Raw genomic sequence first — 25240 nt, 5'->3', positions numbered from 1 at the left:
CATAATGAACCTCTTTAAAATTAAGTCATTTAATATTATCCTCAGCAGACCTTATGAATGTCATATATCTCAAAAAGTCATTTAGTGCATTCTATAAATGTAATGATTTGACAATAAGATGTGTTCATGCTTCAGTATCAGAACATAATACCAGAGCATTACAAGTACCCTATCACTGTCTCTCATTAAATCTTATCTTATTAAATCTGGATGTTGTGTGGGTATATTCAAGTGTTAAAAATGTGACTCACTGACCTGCATGTCACTGACCTGCATATCTTTATATGTGTGAGGGAGGATGTATTCTGGAGGGAACTTCTTCTCGTTGTCGTTGTTGAAGAGGTGGTCCAGAATGGAGCGGCTAAAGAAACAGAAAATAAAGTCACATAAACCTGAAGAGGTTATACATTTTAAATGACTTCTTGTTACGACCCTTTAGGTCTAGGGTAAAGATCGCAACATAATTATGGAAACAACAGCACTTTGATGCATAAATTGTATTTATTATCCCAACGTGGCAGGAATAATGAGGATGCAATCGTTTTTAGTGAGTAACAATAAGAATAAATAACAAAAGGAATGAATTATCCAAAACAATAGTACAAATGGCTTAGCAAATAATCAAACAAAACAAAAGACAACGGACAAAGCAGGCTAACCAATAACAGAACTATAACTAAACATAAAGGAAGATTCCCCGAAGGGTTCTCAAGGCACCATAGTCATTGGTTTGTTCTTAGAGTAAGTGGCGGGGCAAAGGCGGGACAGAACTCCGCTCGCACTAGTGAGTGCTTGTTGTTTCCCCACCGGCTGTCAGAGGTGGACTGAGGCTTTATAGACAAGCACCGGCAGCTCAGCTGATCGTTGTCATGGCGACGGGTGAGAAGACCAATCCGTGTGGGCGATCACTTGACACGTGACCCCACGTGACGACCTGATGACAGACCACGCCCCCATGCCGAGGATGAAATGAATGGGGCAATCAAGCCAGCGCCCAGCGCTGAGCGCTCCCATTCATGATGCTGAGACCTTATATAGAATGTAGTAGACAGACAGACATAGTGACAGCACAGTACCTTAATCCAAATAATAAACTAATAACAATTATAATAACAATACCAACGGCCACCGGCCGTAACACTTCTACAGACAAAATGATTCATACATAAATAAACACATGCATAAGAAAGAGGCTGTAGTATGCCTGCTGTGGCCAGTAATGCATGGCTGTACACACAACACTTATTCAGTGATAAACAAGTGAAATTGGATGTGATGGCACACAAAGAAATGAGGAGACAAAATTGGAATTGGAATACTATAGAATCAAAGCTGATAAATGGGCACTTTCTCCTGATTGGCTGAAATCTGTGCTAAATCTGGCACTATTGAGACCTTCTACAGCTACCTTTGAGATGTTGATCATCTCTCTCTCTCTCTCTCTCTCTCTCTCTCTCTCTCTCTCTCTCTCTCTCTCTCTCTCTCTCTCTCTCTCTCTCTCTCTCTCTCTCTCCAAATTTTTGGCTGACCTTCTCCTTTAAGTCTCGAGCTATACAGTATATTGTTGTACAGTATATTTCTATACAGTATATTGCTATAAATAGACTCTTGCCACATGTGAATGTGAATCCTGTTTTGCTCAGGGTTTATGTAATGAAAATGTCATTAATATGACCCTTTCAACATGTCATTGTTCTACACTAACACAGCAAACTACTGTTTATAATGCAGGACTTGTTTCTCTATTTCTAAACTAGATCTGGGCCCTGTGTCAAAGTAGACCTCAGATTATATAGGTTATGTATGTACACATACACCAAAGAGTGGGTTACTGAGAAGTCTGGTCACCTCAATGTTAAGTTGACTATTTTCTCCCAAAATGTAAACAAATTAAGAACTAAATGTGAGCTTTGGGAAATGGTCTGAAATAAGGTAAAGTGGGCTACACGTGATTCAAGGTCTAATATTTCAACAATTGCTACAAAACGAAACCTGTCAATATCCGGTCATTATGTGTATATAAACAAGTTGAGGGGTAAAATTAGGTCTGATGTACCGTCCGTGTTAAATCGCATAGAGTATACTTTACATTATTTCAGACCATTTTCCAATGATGCTTTTATTCTTTACGTTTTCAATGTGTTGAAAATAAATACATACTGATAATATTCAGCATACACACACACGCGTGCACGCACGCAAGCGCACACACAGGGGCGGATTAACCCTTCGTGGTGCCCAGTGCTTGGACCCGGTTCGGTGCCCCCTCGGGACCATTTTGTCACCGGGGGGGGGGGGGTGCTGCACGGAAGAAACGGACGCTTCAACGGCGCGTTTCAATGTTGTAGCGCTCCTTTAGCAGCCATGCTTCTAAATTTCGCTGTTTTCCGCCGTTTCTTTTTTTTTCTTCACGCCGTTTGGTACCCCCCCCCCCCCAAGGTTGGTGACCTGTGCTTCAGCACCTCAAGCCTGTTGGATAAGCCACCACTGCACACACACACACACACACACACACACACACCGAGTCATTAAGCCACGCCCAGTTCTGTGACGGCCTCTCAAACGAGCGGACACATTTTTTTGTTTTTTGTTTCTACAACTTTGTTCTCAACCTTTGTAATCAAGGACCTCCAGTTTAATATCCATTAGGCCATGGACCCCCATTTTATACCTGGGACCCTTCACCTACACTGGAACAAACATGATATTCATATACGTCCCTGGACCCCACTTTGAGAACAAGTGCTATACAGGGCCGTTTGCTGATGAGGCCATTACACTTACTGACACGTGACACATAATCATCTTTACACATAATTCTTTATTTCAGACTCGTGGGTCCATATAAAAGAAGACGGCACATGTATAAAAAGAGACAGCAGTATATCAATATATACTATATATATATATATATATATATATATATATATATATATATGGATCTTGCAACAGCGCCGTGTCTTCTTCTCTTCTTCCTACTGAGAACCAACACACTTGATCTTGTGTGTATTCTGATTGGTCTAATTCCACACCCTTACATGTTCTGTTTATTGTTTTCATTGTTGTTACTGTGAGGTGACTACACATCAGGACTAGATCTTTGCTTTAACTACAATGACGTGTGATAGCTTTATTTTTCCTAGTAAATACCGGTCTATATCTATCGGTGAGATAAGAATTAATTACATCAATAAACGGAGGAAAGAAATGTTTTACAATAATATTTGGGTTTATTCCAGAGAAGAGATCTTACAAGCGTCGGAAAAGCATGGTTCCAGATATATTCTTCTGACGTTAAAACAGAGATACAGAGTAATTATACACATAACGTGGGGTAACTCCTTTCGTCATCATGTCAGCCGTCAGTAAACTGACGCGGCCAGATCCAAGAAGCTTGCTTCACACATTTGTTTCGCTGTCTTGGGGAACCTGGTTACTCAATACCGCCGCCATCTTGCAGAGGCAGGTTAACCATTTCCTGGGTAACCAAGGTTGGGGTATCATTTATGCACAGTGGCGTACGCAACATAGAGGCAGGGCAGGCGGCCACCTGCCCAACTAAGATGTTGCTCCCCTAGAAAATAAAGTAAAAGACTGACTGAGAAACAGGCAGTGAAAAAAGATCCAAACAAAAAACTGGCCGTCGGGCCATTAGCCCGCCAGACAGTCAATACACTATCCATTCAGCAGAACGACCCTCGCCTATAGTGATGCAAATGTCTTCATGGGGTGCCAGGGGTGGGGGTCTGGGCCATCACCTGTACTCACCTGCATTAAAAGGGGCTCTGAGAGCAGCTTGAGCCATTCATTACTAAACTACAACATGAAGAGACCACCGCTGAAGAAGAGATTCATCCAGAGGAAGCTACCTTTCACCACCGCTGCCAAGACCTTGGCGGCGCCAGGGCTAGCGCAATACAGACATTGATTATATTTGCATATTGTTTTTATTAGCATTTTTCAGTTTTGTAGTCAGTGTAGTGTTGTTGTTAACTTTGTTTGTTAACCTGCGATTTTTCCCCGAGTCCCCGAATTCCTGGGAACGCCACTGTTTATGCACAGAGTTTATAACAACAAATCCGTGTGGCAACAAAGTTAACCCGCTATCTAATATTGTTGACATAGCTGAAGGAGCCCATCAGACCAAAACAACGTCGCAGGCTGCCTGAGAAGCTGAGACACTTTTAACCATATTAACACATACAAATGGAAAATGGTACACTTTAGATCCATAAGAAAATGGTACAAAATTACACTCATCAACGTGATATTTCTGTCATAAAGTGGTTCATGTGTTGCTGAATTGACACATTTGAGTATGTTTAATTACTGTATTGTTTCTGTATTGCTCTCATAGTGTGATTGTTTTCTTTGACTATTTTCTAGTACATTGATTGAAGGAAATTCCTACTTGTGGCAGGAGAATACTGTTAGCATACATTATGTTCCTTTATTTCACTTTCACTATTTTCTTTTTACATTTACATGTGTATCATTTTAGTTGTTTTTCAGGCCTAACAGTTGTTTGTTCCTTTTTATGGAGAGTTGCTCAGTGATTGTAATCTAGATGTAATCAGTCCAATATAGTAGTACTTTGTATCTAGAGGTGATCCTATCCATCTAATGTGGTAGTACTCACCTCAGGTAGTAGGCGATCCCAATCCCAATCCCAATCACTGCAATGATCACAGCCAGTATCAGAGACACACGCAGCGCCACATTCCGCCCGGATGTGTCTCCAGTGGGGTGTATTCCTGAAACAAAGATCAACAAACATGTACTAAGGTATCACACCAGTGTATGTAAATAAAGTAAAAGGCTTTTATTTGTATTTGCAGAGCAGTCAGATCACACAACTAATGACATGATCAAACCATTATAGTCATCAATTTCATACTACAACCTCATTGAATTTATAGGCTTACTGTATGTATAGACTTGTATATATTGTTAATAGGCTACTACTGTTGGGCAGCAGTCTGCTTGAGAATGATGCAAGTTGTGAATGCCCCACCCGGTTGTGGAGTACCCTGTGCGTAGCACGCTGATGCTGTTGTGATTGACTATAGTGCTATTTATCTTTTTACCCAATCATCAACATTAGATAAAAATAAATACACAAACCAAAATAGTCTAAATAGCATTTAGATAACTTGTACAGTATACAGTAGCTTTGTGTGCCTCTGTCCTTTAAGCCCTATGTGCTGTGTAGGGGTCATCTGTGTGTTTTGTGATGATTTCTAAAATGATTAGATTTCATGTGTATGTACAGTATCCATGCTTGTAAGCCCTGTAGCTAAGCATGCAGGCATATTCATGTGTTTGCTGTTAAACCAACATCTAGCTCATCTATGTTTTGCAGTATAGTGTCATGCATTACATGACATGCCTAAAGTTAACATAATGTATAACTAAATGCATTTGAAATTACATTTAAAAAAAACTTTTCAGGATTCCAATTCAAAAATAGCAAAAAATAGCAGATATACAAGCTCAAAACGTGTCACACTACGTTTTGAGCTTGTAGATCTGCTATTTTTGCTACTTGTGTGTGACATAGAATGGCCTGAGAGTATATGGAATGTGGCCCTCTGCAGTGAGTGTGGAAATATAGGGTAACGTGGCACTGGTTCGACCTCCCATTAGTTCGACCTCCCATTAGTTCGACCTCCCATTAGTTCGACCTCAGACCGGGTCGTACTATAGAGACGTCCTACAAGTCACAATAATCCGACATCTCTTTAGTTCGACCCATCAAACTTTCAGACTAAAGGGAGGTCCTGCTGGTTCAACCTCCCGTTATTTCAACCACTGTCTGTATTATGAATAAGGGGGAAAACTTATTAAAGTTATTATTATCATTATTATTAGTATTAGTATTAGTAGTAGTATTAGTATTATTAGTATTATTATTATAACCATGTTAATTGCCCGCAGTACTCAACGCAAATCTTGCGGTATTTAAATACCCGCGGTCGGGAATGGGTGGTCAAAATAAAACCTATGGCCCCGCAAAATCTTGCATCCTACCACAATAAACCAGATATAGAGCTTATACTTCTAGCAAGATATGAATATGTCTACATGCAGGGGAGAACCTAATTTCCTACTGTGCTGCTGCGACAAGTTACAACGCAAGCGGTCTCTCTCTCTCTCTCTCTCTATCTCTCTCTCTCTCTCTCTCTCTCTCTCTGCACGTGTGTGCAACTGGTCACGGTGTCACAATATAATATAATACAATATACCTTTATAAGCGGTGTTAGTTACAACACAAGTTACAACGCAAGCGGGGTGTCTCTCTCTCTCTCTCTCTCTCTCTCTATCTCTCTCTCTCTCTCTCTCTCTCTCTCTCTCTCTCTCTCTCTCTCTCTCTCTGCACGTGTGTGCAACTGGTCACAGTGTCACAATATAATATAATACAATATACCTTTATAAGCGGTGTTAGTTACAACACAAGTTACAACGCAAGCGGGGTGTCTCTCTCTCTCTCTCTCTCTCTCTCTATCTCTCTCTCTCTCTCTCTCTCTCTCTCTCTCTCTCTCTCTCTCTCTCTCTCTCTGCACGTGTGTGCAACTGGTCACAGTGTCACAATATAATATAATACAATATACCTTTATAAGCGGTGTTAGTTACAACACAAGTTACAACACAAGTTACAACGCAAGCGGTGTCTCTCTCTCTCTCTCTCTCTCTCTCTCTCTCTCTCTCTCTCTCTCTCTCTCTCTCTCTCTCTCTCTCTCTCTCTCTCTCTCTCTCTCTCTCTCTCTCTCTCTCTGTCTCCCGTCGCAATAGAAACACTTTCCCTATATCTGTGAGAAACTCCTCCTCAGAAATAAATAGACCCTCTCTCTCGCATGGGAGTTCCGTGGGCTCCACATGACCTATATTATTATTATCATTATTATTATTATTATTATTATTATTATTATTATTACTATTATTATGCTATCATATTCTGCGCATTCACATACAATAGAAGAGTATGCTCACAGTGTTTCAGCTACTGTAGGCATAGGCCTATCCATTGCACCAACTGACAGACAAGGACAAAACGATAATAATAATCCTTCAATAGCATCAATTTCTTCACCATAATAAAGAATACGATGAACGCACACATGCTACCATTGTGGTGTCGCGCCCCGAGTTTATCTGATCTACAAGCTCACAACACGGCGATCAGCAACACCTTTGCTGTGAGCTTGTAGATCTGTAACACTCGCCTATTATAGCTAATGATGCTGTTGATACTCAAATGACAGCTGTGACTGACGGCTGTCATTTGGGTATAAAGCCCACCGTACCGCTGGAACTACTTTTGACCTGGAGGTGTTATTTGCTGTGGCACAGCGACCCGACCGTCAGAACACTATAATAGCAGCAGCAGCTGTGCCACATGTGGCCCATGATCAGAACACACAATACAGTAAATGCTATTAAACTATCCCAATGTGCTCTTGCGCTCTGGAGTTATGGTGAGGAATTCCCTCATCAGAGCATGTGTCCAAGGTGTCCAGCTCCAGAATGTCACTAATATTAGTTTCTGAGCCATGCTCTAACTAGACAACCTGCATGTCTGACTGTTCAGAGCGTGCGCGCCCCGCGCGTAAAGTATAAACACGGGAAACAGGTTGGGAAACAGGTCGCAGACGCTGACGCTGATTCGTGATGACAATAAAAAATAAAATGTTATTTTTATAAATAGGCCTATTTTATTTTATTCCCCAACCCAGTCACAAACTTTAAAATTAACTAGTTCAGTTTTTAGTTAATAATTCAAAGTTTTGAACTAAATGAAGTTTAGGCTAGTTATTTTTCTTTAATACGCTGCTGCAAGCTATTATTTATCAAAATGATTTCTACAGCCTACAGCCCATATAGAACCACAGACAGCAATGATTTTAACCGTTTTAACACTGAAACTATGCAAGTGTCAGATTCATCTTTGCTATCTGAGGAGGAGTTTCTCACAGATATAGGGAAAGTGTTTCTATTGCGAGGGACATACTATGAAGGAATATTATATTAATTTGTGACGAGAGATCAGAGAGAGAGAGAGAGAGAGAGAGAGAGAGAGAGAGAGAGAGAGAGAGAGAGAGACCGCTTGCGTTGTAACTTGTGTTGTAACTAACACCGCTTATAAAGGTATATTATATTATATTGTGACACCGTGACGAGCTGCACACACGTGCAGAGAGAGAGAGAGAGAGAGAGAGAGAGAGAGAGAGAGAGAGAGAGAGAGCGAGCGAGAGAGCGAGAGAGAGAGAGAAACCGACCGCTTGCGTTGTAACTCCGCAGCAGCACACTAGGAAATTACGTTCTCCCCTGCATGTAGACATATTCATATCTTGCTAGAAGTAGGCCTATAAGCTCTATATCTGGTCTATTGTGGTAGGATGCAAGATTTTGCGGGGCCATAGGTTTTATTTTGACCACCTATTCCCGACCGCGGGTCTTTAAATACGCAAGATTTGCGTTGGGTACTGCGGGCAATTAACATGGTTATAATAATACTACTAGTACTACTACTAATAATACTAATAATAATAATAATACTAATACTAATAATAATAAGTTAATTAAGTTTTCCCCCTTATTCAGAATACAGACAGTGGTTGAAATAACGGGAGGTTGAACCAGCAGGACCTCCCTTTAGTCTGAAAGTTTGATGGGTCGAACTAAAGAGATGTCGGATTATTGTGACTTGTAGGACGTCTCTATAGTACGACCCGGTCTGAGGTCGAACTAATGGGAGGTCGAACTAATGGGCAGTCCCCGAAATATAGTGGCCCTCTCCATAATCAAAGTTGTATCACCCCTGCTCTACACATACCTACAAAGCATGTTTTATTCAATTGAAAATGCAAATGTTAAAGTACATGCGGAAAATCAGTCAGATGGAGAAAGGAGTGCTCGATTTCCGGCGGGCGCGTGGCGGAGCGAGCGGGAGACTTCGATGTTGTCGCCCGTGCTACAAACGGGCGCTCCCCGACCGTTCTCTCGTGAGCGCACCACAGCAACTGTCCCCCGAACGCCAACGGCGAAATAAAATAGACCGCGGATCTGCGAGCTCTTAATGTTTGATTTTCCTCCATACTCTCCCACTCCCTGTCCCCCTTCCTATTCCCTCTTCTCCCTTCCTGAAAGAAATACAACAAAATGATGGAGCTTGCGCAAAAGCAAATTCCACTAAAGTTGTTGAACCCAAAGTGTCCCACTGAGCATTTTTCGGGCTATTAGACGTCAAAAATACGTCTACGGGCTAGGCTAAAACGGGGTTATAATTGGTCTAACAGTGAAAGTTTTTTAGCGGTCTAGGCTTAGCCTAGACGTTGATTAGCTGTTTTTTAAGCGTCTATTTGTAGACCGTCTATCTATATTATAGCCGTTGAAATGACGTCTATAATATAGACGGTCTAAACATAGACGTTTAAAAAACAGCTAATCAACATCTAGGCTAAGCCTTTCACTGTTAGACCAATTATAACCCGGTTTTAGACGGAGGTCTAATAGCCGACTATGGCTCAGTGGGGTAGAGATAATCCTACCAAAGGTGTAAAGAACAACAACAATGTTTTACTTACTCTCACCGTTGCACCAGTTCTCTTTACAGCAGGTTGCTCCATTTAGATCTACACACATGTTCTCAGAGGCACAGCCCTTCCCTGTCAGCACCACGCCTCCGATTTTCACTGTGAACACAAATACATAGAACAGTCATGGCTGCTCCATTCATCATTTAACCCATTAAGACCTGAGGCCGATTCTACAGTTTATGAAAAACTATTGTTTCTATATCAGTGGTGCTCAAAGTTTTTGAATGTCAAGAACCACCAAAAATTACATGTATTTGACACGGACCCCCATCTCAAAATATTTTGTTCCAGGGACCCCCAGAAGCAAAGATTTGAGTTAAAAATGTTCGCTTTAAAAATATATATTCAAAGATTTGCACAAATGTTCATTTCATTTCAGCATAGTTAGTAAATACCATAACGGGGGAGGGAAGTCAGATTTCACCTCTGAGAGGTCAAATCCAAGATGGCCGCCAGTCCACTGGGTCTAAATGTTAAAAACATATCATTTTGGAACTAAATACTGCAGAAAAACATATAAGGAGTTCTTTACAACTAAGTTGGGGTTGCCCATTCATTTGATGATACTTTGGAGATTGCCATAACCTTGAAGGCCAAGTTTGAATCAGCAGGAGAACAGAGGACTCCACTTCCATTGGTTGCCAAAAAATTGATGACCAGCGGACCGGTAGGCAGTGGTTCCAGTAGTAGACACAAAGGAGTAACAGGTAATAAAAATATGTTTATTACCTGTTCCATTGATGCAGTGATCGTCATGCCCAGTACATTGTAGAACGTTGGTGCAGTTGTTGTCTTTGCAAGTGTAGCACTCCAGCCCGTTGGCAGGAAGCTTGTCAGGAGCTGTAAGGTACATCAAGTTCATATTGAACATGCTCAAAACTCGTGTACATAAACAAAAAACATTCATAAAGTTTATAAAAATATTTCCAAACTTTTCACCTGCGTATAATGACATGCCCAAATGGCCATTAATTTGATTAAATTAATTGTTTTAATTATTATAATGCGCTTATAAGGAATTACAGCACTCGTTATGAATGTTTATAATTATGCATAACAACCTATAACAAAGACACTTTATAACTAGCTAATTTAAGGTAGAAAATGTGCTGTTCCATAGAGCTTATAATGCATCATGACCAGAACTTATAATAATATTATAAAAAATATATACGTTGTTATAAGTTGTCATACATGATTATAAACATTTATATCAAGTGTTATAATGTCTTATAAGCTGACTATAATGCATTATAAATGTGATAATAATGAATTATAGACCCAATCTTTAAGTAAAGTGTTATCATATTATTAATGATCAATTCAATCTATTAGTTTGATTAACTGTTGCAGCCCTACACAACACACGGTACAGATACTTACGTTGGGTGAAATTGAGATTGCATTTGTCAGTGCTGCAGCAGTCTTCTCTGTAATATATCACTCCCATGTTCACTGACCCACATGGTTCATCTGCGTCGATGCAGTACTTAGAACATTCCATCTCTTTTGCTTCTGAAATCAAACAAGACAATGTCTTAGTCATACTAGAAAGCGACTAATCTATGACAGTTTTACATAACAATCTGTTTGTATTAGGGCTGGGACTCGATTAAAAAAAAAATCTAATTAATTATAGGCTTTGTAATCAATTAATCGCAATCGCAACCCCCCTCGTAGGTGTGTGTGTGTGTGATGCTTGATAATGTTGGCTGGGCAAATCAGAAAACTACTATAAAACAATAGTAACAACACACTCTACCAGCCTCCATTGGTGGAAAATAGCAGATCTACAAGCTCACAATGCCTTGCGCTTGTAGATCTGCTATTTTCACATGGTTACTGTATGTTTTATAATTATAATCGAAATCTACAAAGTAACTAGTAACTACAAATAATTGTAGTGGAGTAAAAGTACAATATTTGGCTCTGAGATATAGTGGAGTTACTGCAGTAGAAGTAAAAGTATTAGAAATTGTAAATACTCGAGAGTCAAGTGCAAATACCTCAAAATTGTACTTTAGTACAGTTCTTGAGTACATGTACTTAAATTAATTAGATTATTTTTTATATCGAGTCCCATCATATATATATATATATATATATATATATATATATATATATATATATATATATATATATATATATATATATATATATATATATATATATATATATATATATATATATATGAATCAACTAGCTTTTTAGGACCAAAGGAACATTCTTGGCTGAAATTAGGCCAAAAATATAATACCAAAACATTGAATGTGATTTGTTTTATTACCATTGCCATGTCTATGACTCTGTTGTGTGTTAACTAACCTAACAGTCACTGTTGTCCAACCAGCAATGTCACGTTTTTGTCGCATTCCTGAGACAATAATTTGATGACCAGTGGTGGCTCCGGTATAGGAGACATTAGCATTTTTCCGTCGATCATCAAATTATTGGCTCAGGAATGCGACAAAAACGGAGAAAAAATCTTTATGAATTCAAGGCTTCATGGCGTTTGTAATTGATAGAAAATAAGTAGTTTTGGGTGAACTATCCCTTTAAGTTGTCCACCGAACAGCCATACATTTATATAAAATACATTTTGATGCCATATTAACTTATTTTGCTGGGGATCCCCTGGGAACCCCTCAAGGACCCCTGCGGGTCCTCTGAACCCAGTTTGGGAACCACTGACATGTGTACTGAGTTTTATATCACAAATATTAAATGCTGAGGTTATACCTCTATCACATACCCAACTTGACTGTTAGTGCATGACACTTCTGCTGTTCATCACATGAAATTAATTCACAATTATTGCAGTCCGAGCGCTCTCCTGTTTGGCCCATCTCTGGATGGCACCCGTAACAGACCAAGGCATGGCCTAAGACAGGAGATAACATACAGTCAGGTTACAGGTACAATAGAAAACTAATGTAAACCTTAAACACATACATATACAATACACATGCATGATGCATGTGTATTAGGAGCATGTGCAGTTTAACTCTTCATCATGTTGCCAACGTCTGATTTATCAAACCAAACAAGTTGTAGCATCAACCAGCCTCACTGTGGATCAGGTTGACAGTAGAGGTGTTTGTGTAAATAGAAGTAAAACCCTCATCACTTCTAAGGAGCAATTTGTTGATCCTGTGTGGATGGTGCAGTGAAATCGCTAATGTCAAATCAGTGCATCCTGGACGTTGTCCTGTATACAGATGTGCCACTTCAAAACTTCACACGTTACTGTTCTTTCCCTGAAAGTGGCCTGAAAGTGCCCTGTTTCTTCCCTGTTTTGCCCTTGAAACTGCACTGTTTTGCCCCTGAAAAGACATTGTCACTCCTCGACACTACCAGCAGAGGTGCTCATGTTCAGAGAATGGGTGAACACTAACTAAAAGAGAGAGAGGGAGAGATAGAGAGAGAGAGATGTGGGGACAGACCAGATAGACAGACAGAGACAGACAGAGACAGACAGACAGACAGACAGACAGACAGACAGACAGACAGACAGACAGACAGACAGACAGACAGACAGACAGACAGGGATTGAGAGAGAAAGGGAGACAGACAGAGAGAGGGGGGGGGGGGCAGACAGACAGACAGACAGACAGACAGACAGACAGACAGACAGACAGACAGACAGGGATTGAGAGAGAAAGGGAGACAGACAGAGAGAGGGGGGGCAGACAGACAGACAGACAGACAGACAGACAGACAGACAGACAGACAGACAGACAGACAGACAGACAGGGATTGAGAGAGAAAGGGAGACAGACAGAGAGAGGGGGGGCAGACAGACAGACAGACAGACAGACAGACAGACAGACAGACAGACAGACAGACAGACAGACAGACATACAGGGATTGAGAGAGAAATGGAGACACAGGGAGAGAGAGGGGGGGGGTCAGACAGACAGGCAGACAGACAGACAGACAGACAGGGATTGAGAGAGAAAGGGAGACACAGGGAGAGAGGGGGGGGGGGGGGGGTCAGACAGACAGACAGAGAGGGGAGATTTACCTTTTAAATTTATAATGTAAAATCTATGTCAATTTAGCTCTGAGAGTGTACAAATGGAACCAAATGGACCCCAACGGGTCCATTTGGTTCCATTTGTACACTCTCAGAGTTACAGACCCATAAGGGTCCATTTGGTGCCTAATCTATCATTTAGCTGGGGACCCCCTGGAACTCCCTCAAGGACCCCTGGGGGTCCCCGGACCCCACTTTGAGAACCAATGATATAGAGGAGAGAAGAGGAGAGGAGAGGAGAGGAACACTGTTCTTCTCCTGACATGCAAATTCACTGGTTTAACACCGTGGCCAGGGTCTTTTGTCTGTCTCTAGCCAAACTTCACGTCATCACAATGGACTCAGGAGCGGAGTTGCGCCCTACCCCCACACACACACCCAAGCACACCTTTATTTTGCAGTTGGTTTTCATTAGATTTTTAAGTGGATTTGCTAGTTTAGTTTTTAGTTTGTGAAAAGGCCTAGTTTTAGTTGAGGTTTTTGAAATTAGTTTCAGTGTTAATTTTACTTGTATTATTGTAAGGGTATTCAGGGGCAATATTCAACAAACTCAGAATAGTGAGAGAGAGAGAGAGAGAGAGAGAGAGAGAGAGAGAGAGAGAGAGAGAGAGAGAGAGAGAGAGAGAGAGAGAGAGAGAGAGAGAGAGAGAGAGAGAGAGAATGACTTAAATCAGGGGTCTTCGGCAGGAGGTCCGAGACCCCTAGAGGGTCCTCAGAGTTACTGCCAGGGGTCCGGCAGTAACGTGTGGTTCCACCGTGTGGTGGGAACAGAGGTACTGTAGGGGGGAGGGGAACCTGATAGCAGAGTTCCTCAGCTTATTTGGAATACTGTAGTGTAGGCTACACAGTATATCATTAACATAACCGGTTTTGCTAGCAGGTTCCCTCCCCCCCTACAGTCTGTCTGTCACACACACACACACACACACACACACACACACACGCGCGCTACCTGGTCTACCTGCACAGCCTTTGTGATCTACTGGCAGCAGCTAAGCTAGTGTCCCTTAACAAAGAGAAGAGAGTACATTTCTCTTAACAATGTTACCAGTTAGGTGAAATGTTCTTCTCTTTAATGGGGAAAACCACCCATTTTAACTTTGAACTATGTCATTAATATACCTTAGAGTTGTTGTGTAGAGTTGTATTGTATTTGTATTGTTGATGTTTTGTCAATGAAGAAAAATAAATAAAAATAAGGAGAAGATTCTCTTTGGCTTGCAGAGTACATCTTAATGGTGTCACTGTGATGTGATGACCCCACAATACATTTTTATTTCCACACAACAACTCTAAGGTATATTAATGACATAGTTCAAAGTTGAAAATGGGTGATATTCCCCTTTAACAACAAGAAACAAAGGTTATTATTGTTTCCATCATTAGTTTCCCATTTTCATCCCATTTTTCATAAGTAAGGCAAGTCAGAATCAGTTTGACCTTTTATTTATTTATTTATATATATAGAGACAGGAGTTTCAAGGAGAGGTCCTTATTTCCCCCACACCCATAACCCAGGTGTATCAAGTTGGCCTGATGGCCTGCTCCACTCCACTCCAGCTTCTCCTTCGCCACATGCTCCTCGTGCTCGGGACCGGGTGCGGCACCAGACAGCGTCACCCAGACTTACTGACATACCTTTTGAGACAGTTCATGCAGATGTGGAGAAAAAGGTGTATGATTCTTGTCGTGGCAAAGACACTCAGCCACGTTCCAGTGACTATGCTGCTAAGATGTTCTTGTTGATGGTGGATTTTGTGACATTCACAAGATGGGCTAGAACTGTAAGCTGGAAGGGGGGTGATGGCAAACAGGCTCTGCCAGAAAACATTATCATTGAGCTGAAAAAACATATAAGTATTCGCTTTGGTGATATCGGTTCAAATGGTTGGAAAGGAGTTCGTAATCGAATCAATGACTTGTTGAGAAATCCAAGAATGACAGATATAAGACTTGATGGGGATTACCTGAGTCACTATTAGAAATTATTAGTTAGGTTAAATGGACTATTGCACTAGCCTACTGATAATTGGTGGTTGTTTTTCTTGACAACACTGGTACTGATACTGCATGATACTGCATGGTTGTCTTATTTTGTACATAATATAGTTTTACCTTGAGTTGTGTGTGTGTGTGTGTGTGTGTGTGTGTGTGTGCAACACATTCTCACTCCCAACTAGTCACTTAATGAAGAACCGTCAGTAGCCCCTAAACGTCCGATTATGAAGGTCCTGGTTCCCCTAAAAGTCCGATTTTGCAGTCCTGGTTATTTCTCCCTAACGCCCTAAAAAGTCCAAACGGGACTATGTCGTTTGCGCATGCGCAAATGAACGTTCAACATAGTGGTGGATTGCTCCATTTACAACGCTAACGTCCAGGTCATAAACGATCAGATTTCAAATATGAAGTGCTTAACTAAAGGCCACGGATGTTATAATTGTGTACGTTCCAGCTTGAGTACCCATATCTTCCGTATTGTTCAATAAAAAGCCTTTTAATCCGATCGACGGCCATTTTCTCCGTCTTTTCATCAGCTTTCAACTATGCGATCCTATCGGTCGGGAGGTGTATTGCACATTATAACTCTATGCGAAAATGGCCGACAATCGGATTAAAATGCTTTTTATCCAAAAATACGGAAGATATGGGTACTCATGCTGAAACGTCGGCATGTATAACATCCTGGGCATTTAGGTAAGCACTTCATATTTGAAATCTGAACGTTTGTGTAGACGTTACAGTTGTAAATTGAGCAATTCATCACACCAGGTTGAAGAATGTCCATGACCGTCATCTTTCAGGCCTACCGCTGATAACCATTAGCACATTGGTTCTCAAAGTGGGGTCCGGGGACCCCCAGGGGTACTTGAGGGGGTTCCAGGGGGTCCCCAGCTAAATGATGGACAGGGACCAAATGGACCCTTATGGGTCTGTAACTCTGAGAGTGTACAAATGTAACCAAATGGACCCTAACAGGTCCATTTGGTTCCATTTGTACACTCTCAGAGTTAAATTAACATTGATTTTACAATATGAATGTGGGTCCCAGAGACCTACATGCCATTAAATGGGGGTCCGTAGCCTAATGCATGTCAAACTGGGGGTCCTTGAAATTAAAATGGTTGAAATCACTGCTAGAGAGCCGTAAAAATCTTCTCTTATGGGGGTCCCTGGCTTATCTTTTGAAATGGGGGTCCGCGGTCTAATAAGTGTCTATTTGGGGGTCCTTGGCACGAAAAAGTTTGAGAACCATTGCATTAGCACATGAAGTCAATTCATTGTTTAATTTCAAATAAGTTTAATTTCACTTATACCACTTCATTCTGTTGATGTTTCTATTTTACTGCTACAGCAATTCATCACAAGGCTTTTTCTTTACTATTTAGCATAAATATAGTCCTGGTTATTTCTCCCTGGTTATTTGCCCCCCCCCCTCCCCCTTTTTTGTACATACTTTTTATTTTATTTTGATCATGTTTTGTTTTGTATATATTTCATTATTTTCTCATGACCTTTTTTGTACATAATGGTATATATATTTTTTCCCCCTCTGTATTCTTATGTTGATTTTTGAACTGTTTGGTTGCTACTATATATGTCTATGAAATTAATTCAAGGACCCCAATGGAAACAAGCCCGCAAGGACTTTTTTGGCCGGACCTTTAAGACAAAAGCATTATAAATGTAACTGTGTTGTTTTACATTCTTTTGCCTAATAAAAATTTCAATCAATCAATTCAATCAATCAATCCCTAACGCCCTAAAAAGTCCAAACGGGACTATGTGGTTTGCGCATGTGCAAAGGAACGTTCAACATGGTGTGGTGGGTGTGGTGGGGATTGCTCCATTTACAACGCTAACGTCCAGGTCATAAACGATCAGATTTCAAATATGAAGTGCTTAACTAAAGGCCATGGATGTTAAAATGGTGTACGTTCCAGCTTGAGTACCCATATCTTCAGTATTGTTCAATAAAAAGCCTTTTAATCCGATCGACGGCCATTTTCTCCGTCTTTTCATCAGCTTTCAACTATGCGATCCTATCGGTTGGGAGGTGTATTGCACATTATAATTCTATACGAAAATGGCAGCCAATCGGATTAAAATGCTTTTTATTGAACAACACGGAATATACGGGTATTTTTGAGGGATCGTACATAATTTTAACGTCCGTGGCCATGGGGTAAGCACTTTATAGTTGAAATCTAGACGTTTATGTAGATGTACGGGCCGTAAATGGAAAAAGTGCAAACATCAGGTTGAAGTGTCATGATATGAAATCTATCTATCTACATTGGACTGACACAACGTGAGCTAAGAGACGTGGTTTAAATGCAACATAACACACATCACCACCCAAACAAACCTGGAAATATTCTGTGCATTTTCATATTTTGTTGATCATTTTTCGATAAGTGTTTGTTGAGAACGAGAGATTTGTTTAACTTTTCCAACCCCGTGACGTCACGTCAGATTACTTCCGCATTCCGCGTGTTCGTACTCATGTCTCTGTCAGTGTCAATAAAGATCTGACAAAACAAATGTTTTATGATCTATCTAAACGTTCAAATGTTTTAAAAAGGTGCTGACCCTATGGCCACGGATGTTACAATTATGTGCGGGCCCTTAAAAGTACCCGTATCTTCCGTATTGTTTAATAAAAAGCATTTTAATCTGATTGGTGGCCATTTTATCAGAGAGTTGTAATGTTGCGTGAGTGCAGTACACCTTTCAACCCATAGGGTCAGGTGAAAACATATGGAGAAAATGGCCAGCAATTGGATTAAAAGGCTTTTTATTGAACATTACAAAAGATAGAGGTACTTTTGAGAACCCATACATGATTTTAACATCTGTGGCCATGAGTTAATAATTTTATATTTAAAGTGTGAAGATTTATGTTGATGTACAGGCTGTAAATGCAGAAGTGCAAACACCAGGTTAAAGTTTCGCCATGACTGCCATAATGTATTATGGTTTCCAAGTGCTATACTGCCACCGGACATAAACATTACAACATTAAAACAGATCAAATAATTGCTGTTTGTGGTTCTATAGGGCGTTGGTGTAAAGTAACTAAGTACATTTACTCAAATACTGTACTTAAGTACAATTTTGAGGTATTTTTACTTTACTGGAGTATTTCCCAATTCTCAGTACTTTAAACGAAATGATGCAACGCTGATATCGCTTTTGTAATTCATTTTATAATATTTAAGGCACCCCGTGTGTATTGTATTCCAATAATAATAATAATAATAATAAGGGTAATAATAATCATAATAATAATAATAATAATGTAATTATAGAGCAGTAACACACTGAAATAATAAGGGTAATAATAATAATAATAAGGGTAATAATTGAATGTAGAGCAGTAACACACTGGAATAATAATGTAATGTATAGAGCAGTAACACACTGGAATAATAATAATAATAATAATAATAATAAGGGTAATAATAATAATAAGGGTAATAATAATAATAATAATAATAATAATAATAACATGTGTGAGGAAAGTTATATTGGCGCGTTTGAGCTGAAGAGCTGATAAATAATCCATGGTCCGATTCGGCGCCCCCTAGTGGCCAAGTTATTCTAGAAGGACCGTAACCCTAATTTTCAGAACCACATGTCTGTGTGAGAGGAAATTTATATTGGCGCGTTCGTGCTGAAGAGCTGATAAATAATCCATTGTCCGATCGTGTTCTCGCCCCCTAGTGGCCAAGTTAATCAACAAAGCACGTAACCCTAGCTTTCGCAACCACATGTCCGTGTGAGAGGAAACTTATATTGGCGCGTTCGCGCTGAAGAGCTGATAAATAATCCATTGTCCGATCGTGTTTTCGCCCCCTAGTGGCCAAGTTAATCGAGAAAGCGCGTAACCCTAGCTTTCGCAACCACATGTCCTCGTGTGAGGAAACTTATATTGGCGCGTTTGGGCTGATTAACAGATACGGAATCCGTTGTCCGATTGTGTTTTCGCCCCCTAGTGGCTGAGATAATAGCGAAAAACTGTTCAAAAATAGTAAAAACAAAATCGGACACCAGTATATGCATCAGCGCGCCACCCCGAACGTGCTCGTATAACTCTTCTCGCACACGGCCTTACCGTTCTCCTTAAATGGCTGGGGACTAATCTCAACTTATTTCGCAAAATAACACGACATATCTCCTTAACGATAAGTTTTTAGAATCCGTCGTTCGGATATGTTGTACAGCTCGCCGAGACGCACGTATGGATGTCTTGTTTGTGCCGCTACGACACTTCTAACGTTTGCTTCTGACAATGACATAAGGTATATGGAGTCGTAGAACGTTCACCCGTACTGAGAGCCAAATTCAGAAATTGGTAAAAATGTCGGTTAGGGACAAACAAGATATCCATGCGTGCGTCTTGGCAAGTTGAACAACATATCCAAACATTGGACTATAAGTCCTTATCGTATTTGAGATATTAAAACAAATGCAATTGTTTCGGCCGCGTCGACCTTTGCAGTCTTTTCGGTGAACTTTTGAACTTATCAGTGTCAAAAAAAATCAGGATTGGTTCCAATAAATCCGGCTTACTCTCAACATGGATGGAGAGAAGTTTCAGATTTTTAAAAAATATCTCCATTGATTTATCACAGATTAGGTGCTCGATACCGCACGTACAAATCAATGTTTGACAAAACCACTTTCCCAAAGTTTACAAAAATCGAGACCTATCTCATTCGATTCAGCGTCCTTTTTTTAGTCTGAAAAGGTGTTTTTTAATATAAAAAAAAAATATTTTAAAAAAAATGTGAGAAAAGTTAAACCTTGAACTATTTCAAAAATCGATAACTTCTTATTAAAGAATTCTAGACCATTGATGTAACCTACCATTCGACTCGAAATCATCTCAGTAAGCGGTTGGAAGGGTCAAAAAAAAAAATATATATATATATATTTTTGTGAAAAAAGCCTCACGTTTATGACAATTTAACGCTTGTTTAAACCACTTTCCCAAAAGTTAAAACAAATCGAGACCTATCCCATTCAATTCAACGTCCTTTTCTGAGTCTGAAAATGTGTTTTTTAATAAAAAAAAAGAATATTTTTGAAAAATGTGAGAAAAGCTTAACTTTATATTTCAAAAATCTATAACTTCTAATTGAAAAATTGTAGACTATTGATGTAACCCACGATTCGACTCAGCGTCATCCAATTAGTGAGGGAGGGTGTTAAAAAACAATAAAAAAAGATTTTAATTATTTGATCTGTTTTAATGTTTATGTCCGGTGGCAGTATAGCACTTGGAAACCATAATACATTATGGCAGTCATGGCGAAACTTTAACCTGGTGTTTGCACTTCTGCATTTACAGCCTGTACATCAACATAACTCTTCACACTTTAAATATAAAATTATTAACTCATGGCCACAGATGTTAAAATCATGTATGGGTTCTCAAAAGTACCTTTATCTTTTGTAATGTTCAATAAAAAGCCTTTTAATCCAATTGCTGGCCATTTTCTCCATATGTTTTCACCTGACCCTATGGGTTGAAAGGTGTACTGCACTCACGCAACATTACAACTCTCTGATAAAATGGCCACCAATCAGATTAAAATGCTTTTTATTAAACAATACGGAAGATACGGGTACTTTTAAGGGCCCGCACATAATTGTAACATCCGTGGCCATAGGGTCAGCACCTTTTTAAAACATTTGAACGTTTAGATAGATCATAAAACATTTGTTTTGTCAGATCTTTATTGACACTGACAGAGACATGAGTACGAACACGCGGAATGCGGAAGTAATCTGACGTGACGTCACGGGGTTGGAAAAGTTAAACAAATCTCTCGTTCTCAACAAACACTTATCGAAAAATGATCAACAAAATATGAAAATGCACAGAATATTTCCAGGTTTGTTTGGGTGGTGATGTGTGTTATGTTGCATTTAAACCACGTCTCTTAGCTCACGTTGTGTCAGTCCAATGTAGATAGATAGATTTCATATCATGACACTTCAACCTGATGTTTGCACTTTTTCCATTTACGGCCCGTACATCTACATAAACGTCTAGATTTCAACTATAAAGTGCTTACCCCATGGCCACGGACGTTAAAATTATGTACGATCCCTCAAAAATACCCGTATATTCCGTGTTGTTCAATAAAAAGCATTTTAATCCGATTGGCTGCCATTTTCGTATAGAGTTATAATGTGCAATACACCTCCCAACCGATAGGATCGCATAGTTGAAAGCTGATGAAAAGACGGAGAAAATGGCCGTCAATCGGATTAAAAGGCTTTTTATTGAACAATACTGAAGATATGGGTACTCAAGCTGGAACGTACACCATTTTAACATCCATGGCCTTTAGTTAAGCACTTCATATTTGAAATCTGATCGTTTATGACCTGGACGTTAGCGTTGTAAATGGAGCAATCCCCACCACACCCACCACACCATGTTGAACGTTCCTTTGCACATGCGCAAACCACATAGTCCCGTTTGGACTTTTTAGGGCGTTAGGGATTGATTGATTGAATTGATTGATTGAAATTTTTATTAGGCAAAAGAATGTAAAACAACACAGTTACATTTATAATGCTTTTGTCTAAAAGGTCCGGCCAAAAAAGTCCTTGCGGGCTTGTTTCCATTGGGGTCCTTGAATTAATTTCATAGACATATATAGTAGCAACCAAACAGTTCAAAAATCAACATAAGAATACAGAGGGGAAAAAAAAATATATACCATTATGTACAAAAAAGGTCATGAGAAAATAATGAAATATATACAAAACAAAACATGATCAAAATAAAATAAAAAGTATGTACAAAAAAGGGGGAGGGGGGGGGCAAATAACCAGGGAGAAATAACCAGGACTATATTTATGCTAAATAGTAAAGAAAAAGCCTTGTGATGAATTGCTGTAGCAGTAAAATAGAAACATCAACAGAATGAAGTGGTATAAGTGAAATTAAACTTATTTGAAATTAAACAATGAATTGACTTCATGTGCTAATGCAATGGTTCTCAAACTTTTTCGTGCCAAGGACCCCCAAATAGACACTTATTAGACCGCGGACCCCCATTTCAAAAGATAAGCCAGGGACCCCCATAAGAGAAGATTTTTACGGCTCTCTAGCAGTGATTTCAACCATTTTAATTTCAAGGACCCCCAGTTTGACATGCATTAGGCTACGGACCCCCATTTAATGGCATGTAGGTCTCTGGGACCCACATTCATATTGTAAAATCAATGTTAATTTAACTCTGAGTGTGTACAAATGGAACCAAATGGACCTGTTAGGGTCCATTTGGTTACATTTGTACACTCTCAGAGTTACAGACCCATAAGGGTCCATTTGGTCCCTGTCCATCATTTAGCTGGGGACCCCCTGGAACCCCCTCAAGTACCCCTGGGGGTCCCCGGACCCCACTTTGAGAACCAATGTGCTAATGGTTATCAGCGGTAGGCCTGAAAGATGACGGTCATGGACATTCTTCAACCTGGTGTGATGAATTGCTCAATTTACAACTGTAACGTCTACACAAACGTTCAGATTTCAAATATGAAGTGCTTACCTAAATGCCCAGGATGTTATACATGCCGACGTTTCAATATGAGTACCCATATCTTCCGTATTGTTGGATAAAAAGCATTTTAATCCGATTGTCGGCCATTTTCGCATAGAGTTATAATGTGCAATACACCTCCCGACCGATAGGATCGCATAGTTGAAAGCTGATGAAAAGACGGAGAAAATGGCCGTCGATCGGATTAAAAGGCTTTTTATTGAACAATACGGAAGATATGGGTACTCAAGCTGGAACGTACACAATTATAACATCCGTGGCCTTTAGTTAAGCACTTCATATTTGAAATCTGATCGTTTATGACCTGGACGTTAGCGTTGTAAATGGAGCAATCCACCACTATGTTGAACGTTCATTTGCGCATGTGTGACGGTGGCCAGGTTGTCACATGTAACTTGCCACTTCTTTTTAGAATGCTGACACTCTTTACTTTGTCTCAATAATAAATAAATAACAATACACATTAAACTCACAACAATAAAATATCAGTTGCACGGTAAAGTGCGGGGTGCGTAATTACTGTGAGAATAATACTGTTTGTTAGGTACTGCAAGACTACGCCACCTTTTTATTTAAGAGGTAGGGTCCTCTGTAACACTCTTTCTTAGGCTATTCACAGGTTCGAGTTTACCCAGGTAAGTACAATACTTTTAAATGAGAACAACACTTCAACACATATCCCTTGGAGAAAGCTGGACGGAAACAGGTTTGTATAAAAAGGTAATCTATTTTATTAAGCTAATACAGTGGCGTCTATAAGCCATAAAATATTGAAAAGCATAAACAAAATATAACACTAATTCTAAAACCTCAACCTCCTAATGCGCCCACTAACTAACTAAAATACAGGAATACAGACAATCACCAAACACTAAAAACAGACAGGGCTTGTGCAAACTATAGCAAATAAATAATGAATTTAGCGTTAAAGTGCCAACTATTACTGAAGCAGTAAAGTGCCAAGTGCCAATTCAATTGCTATATATCATATACTCATCACGGTTCAATGCAAAAGGTGGGAATGTCCTTATATGGGGTTTAACTGGAGCGGGGGTTTAGGCCAGGAATCACTGTCTCTTCTTGTCTTCGTGCGTATTGCCTGCAATCATAGAAACTAGAACCAGTTCATCTGTTCAGGTATATTTCACATATGAGGTTTAGGACCGTGGGTTTATAAAGGTAACGTTGCATAGAAGGACACTTACTCGCCCGCCAGACTGTACGTCTGGCTTTGAGGGTGTGAAGCGCGCAACGTTATCGCCACTGGACCTCTCCTCCGTTCCTTGGTTCGTCTGTCTGTCCTCCCCGTCTCTGCTGCTACTGCGCCGTCTGCTCACCGTCCGCTGCTGGTGGCTTGGTACGTGCCGCGATCACTGTATTCCCCACCTCTGCTCCGTGGTATGTCTGCTCCTCCTGTGCACAACCGTCCCTTCTGGCTGTCACTTCCACACTGCCCTGTATGCCTGTCTCTCTGCTGTCCAAGTGGCTCGCGCTCACTTTTGAATAAGGTGGGCCACACCCTACTCCGCCCTCATTCGCTCTGCCACCAGCGTGACCTGGGGACATTGGCCGTCCGCTGTCACAAGGCCAATGTCACACAGCCTATAGGGGAGTCCAATGTCAAGTGGCTCGGGGACCGGGGGGAAATACATTGTCAACCATAAAACATGCAGTGCAGAAATATAGTTAAGAGAATGATGTTTTTAAGTGCGTAATACAGGTTTTTCATCATCAATAAAAAATGTTACAATTTGGTTTCACCCCCCTGCTTTGACCCTGTCACATCCCCCCCCACTTTTCCGTTGCCAGTCCCTGCAACTGTCCCTAATCATGTCCATACCTCTGGGGTGGCTGGCCTATATTTGCTCTTCCCGAGCGCCGTGGCTCATCTGGTGCTCTCGGGACGGAGAGAAACCCATAATACTGCGGCGTTGTTGCTTCTACCTGCTCGGGCTGCACTACAGCTGGGGGGTCCTCGTGGGGCGACCTGGGGGCTACACACACTTTCAACGCATTTCTATGTA

General features: G+C 40.3%; 1 protein-coding gene across 5 annotated transcripts in view; it reads right to left on the bottom strand.

Annotated features, from left to right (window-relative positions):
- Window positions 1-25240, bottom strand: part of LOC311042326 (uncharacterized protein) — a 64860-nt gene that overhangs the window by 19483 nt on the left and 20137 nt on the right. For 2 of the 5 annotated variants that reach the window (XM_084053000.1, XM_084053004.1), the window contains exons 2-7: window positions 12349-12477; window positions 10980-11111; window positions 10326-10436; window positions 9585-9692; window positions 4640-4754; window positions 256-361 (exon numbers count right to left, since the gene is read on the bottom strand). In XM_084053000.1, coding sequence (XP_083909126.1) covers window positions 256-361; window positions 4640-4754; window positions 9585-9692; window positions 10326-10436; window positions 10980-11111; window positions 12349-12477 — 701 coding nt within the window. The remainder of the gene's footprint in view (window positions 1-255; window positions 362-4639; window positions 4755-9584; window positions 9693-10325; window positions 10437-10979; window positions 11112-12348; window positions 12478-25240) is intronic. The other 3 variants (XM_084053001.1, XM_084053003.1, XM_084053002.1) reach the window with 3 other exon arrangements.

The sequence above is a fragment of the Gymnoscopelus microlampas genome (genome assembly GCF_963454915.1).
Source record: "Gymnoscopelus microlampas genome assembly, chromosome: 3".
Lineage (NCBI taxonomy): Eukaryota > Metazoa > Chordata > Actinopteri > Myctophiformes > Myctophidae > Gymnoscopelus > Gymnoscopelus microlampas.
This window is presented reverse-complemented; position numbering and strand designations above follow the sequence as displayed.